The following is a 2,500-nucleotide window of genomic DNA, read 5'->3' on the forward strand; positions in this document are numbered from 1 at the left end:
GGAGGGGGCGGGCTGCGAAGGCTGAGTCAGACTCTCCATCCGCGCGCGTCCACGTGTTTAGACACAAGGCCCCATAAACAAAAGGTGAGAGTGCGCACTGCTGCTCCCGCAGGTGAGTCAGTCAATCACACGTCACCTAGTAAAGCCAACCCACAGCTGGTTTCCCTTTTCAAATAGAAAATAGAATTGTTCAGGGCGGGTTTATAGAGTGGCACGGGCCTGAATGTCAGACTTGAGTTTAAGGCGCTCTCCTCCAACCCATCCTTTGTTTACAAAGCAATCACTGCTTAAAGGCTGATTTTTAAAAACGAATTTGCCTTAATTAAAATATTTGTGTATTTTCCTTAGCTTTGGGAAGCACTTTTATAGCAGCAATTTTATTTAAATAAAATTATAAGCTATTCCAGCTTAAACATGTTATTTTGTGCCATTTAGCTGGCTGCCATGCAGAAATTCTGTACAGCTGTTCTGGAAAATTAGTTAATAACCAGTTTTATCCAATGAGAACATAGAGCATATTTATAAAAATTAGATTTTGAAGTCTGGCCTCTTCAATTCACATCGTTAATTTCCTAATAAACATCTACTGCTCATCCTAGGTAACATCCTTAGTAAGAGACTTAACTCTATACTTGGTTTGCCATTATGTGCAAGAATAATTTCACTGATATTAGATGAGTAATTCTGTTGCTTGTACTCTGAGTCTACAGTTAGGTTAGTGCCCTTAGGCCTTAAATTTGCTGATATTAGGAGTTCATTAAGTCAGCTTAAAGAAATCAGTAACTATTATTAAATAATTTACTTTGTAGTTAAAATTTTTCAAATACGTATATATCTTAGGGAGCCAAAATTAATTTTTATATTTACTGCATTGATCATCAAAAATTTTTTTGGGAGGGCAGTAAACACATTTTTCAAGCAGTGGAGTCAGCATGACAAAAATAATCTTGTTTTTATTTTAGATTCAGATTTCATTACTGCACTCAAACGACTACAACTGGGCTTGGCGTTATTATACAATCCAAACTGTTTCCGTCAGAAACGCTAAGACTCAGTGTGCAATGATTGTTATTAATAATTAGCTCCTTGGTTTCTTGATAGAAAAAAGCTATCAACAAGCATTTGTTTATCCACAACAAAAAGTATAATTAGCTTATCCCACTTAGTAAATCTTGTATGCATGCCAACTCATACCAAACTGCTACTTTTACAAAAAAAATTGCAATAATACAGTTCATTTTTCCAGTCCTTTTTGCACAAAATTTATTTACAATGTCTACATAAATGCTCCAAGGTGGGACTATGGAAAAATACACACATGACCGATGCTTTGCTCAGAAATAAAGTCAACATATTAAAAATAAATCTTCAGTCTATGTTTTTGAGCTGCATAAAACAGGAAGTGATGTATAAGGTGGTGGTTGTTGCATGGGGACAATGACGCTTGAAGTGACAATTAGGCTTCTAAACACACGGCCTTTCGGTTTCCATGCCTCCTCCTACCAGTCTCCTTAAGACACTGCCTGCAACAGCTGATTAATCATTGTTGATGACTGCAGTTTTTCCCATCCTTCCCGATTTACATCTGTTCAGGCCAATTCAAATATGGTGAGTAAATGAATTAGACATGCAAATTCAAGCCCCAGGCTAGAGAGAAGGAGAGGGGGAGAGAGAGAGAGAGAGAGAGAGAGAGAGAGAGAGAGAGAGAGAGAACGCGCATGGCTGAAATCCTAGGCGAGAAGAAAGATTCTTCTGCCTGATAGTGATTTTAATGCTCTAAAAATCCTGCAAATCAGACCTTCCTGTCCCTTGCAGGATAACTGTAAGGCTTTTTAATGTAAGGAGGCTTCTGGAGGAAGTGAAGAGCTATGGAAACAACACACATAGTGTGGAAAAATTTCACATTTTTCTTAAAAAATCTATAAGAAACAACGTAATATGGATAACAGTATAATAGCATTTACAATATTTCACTCTTTGTTCTCTTAATGTCTTATATAGTTATTTAGCATGTCCCCCAAATTGACTTCGGTTGGTATTTCCTGCTTTTTTAAGAGTCCCTATGAAGAATTAGGGATGCTCCTTGGTCCAAAGTAGATGCCAAGAATGGAACTCCACAGTCATTGCAGAAAAAACATGATTTGAAATCAGTCACCATTGCAGACAATGCATATTCCCTTAAGCTACTGAGCATGAATGTCCATGACTTGTCCACTCATTGTTGGGTCTCCTGTATTAAGAACCGTGGGGCTTGATGCTGACATTGGCATTCCAGGGTGGGGCGGTCCTCCATGCATCATCACTGTTGGGTGGTGAGGGTGTCCAGGAATGTACGTATGCATGGGGGGCCCATGACGCAGCTGAGCAGGATGGGGGGGCATCTGGGGTTGGGTATAACTTGGCTGTCCCATACTCACACCCATTGGACCACCCCGGGCTACATATTCCCCTGGCATACTTTGCAGCCCTGTAGAAATTCAAAAGAAAAAAAACAAAAAGA

The 2,500-nt window shown here is 39.2% G+C and overlaps 1 protein-coding gene across 3 annotated transcripts in view; it reads right to left on the reverse strand.

Moving 5' to 3' along the window:
- Positions 1–933: 933 nt before the first annotated feature.
- The window catches only part of MEIS1 (Meis homeobox 1), a 134,101-nt gene continuing 132,534 nt past the window's right edge, over positions 934–2,500 (reverse strand). For all 3 annotated transcript variants that reach the window (XM_005884543.2, XM_005884541.2, XM_014532070.1), the window contains one exon: positions 934–2,467. Coding sequence is in view for 2 of the 3 variants with exons in the window: in XM_005884541.2 (XP_005884603.1) it covers positions 2,184–2,467 (284 nt within the window). In the remaining variant the exon portion in view is untranslated. The remainder of the gene's footprint in view (positions 2,468–2,500) is intronic.

The sequence above is a fragment of the Myotis brandtii genome, unplaced genomic scaffold (assembly GCF_000412655.1).
Source record: "Myotis brandtii unplaced genomic scaffold, ASM41265v1 scaffold84, whole genome shotgun sequence".
Classification (NCBI taxonomy): Eukaryota; Metazoa; Chordata; class Mammalia; order Chiroptera; family Vespertilionidae; genus Myotis; species Myotis brandtii.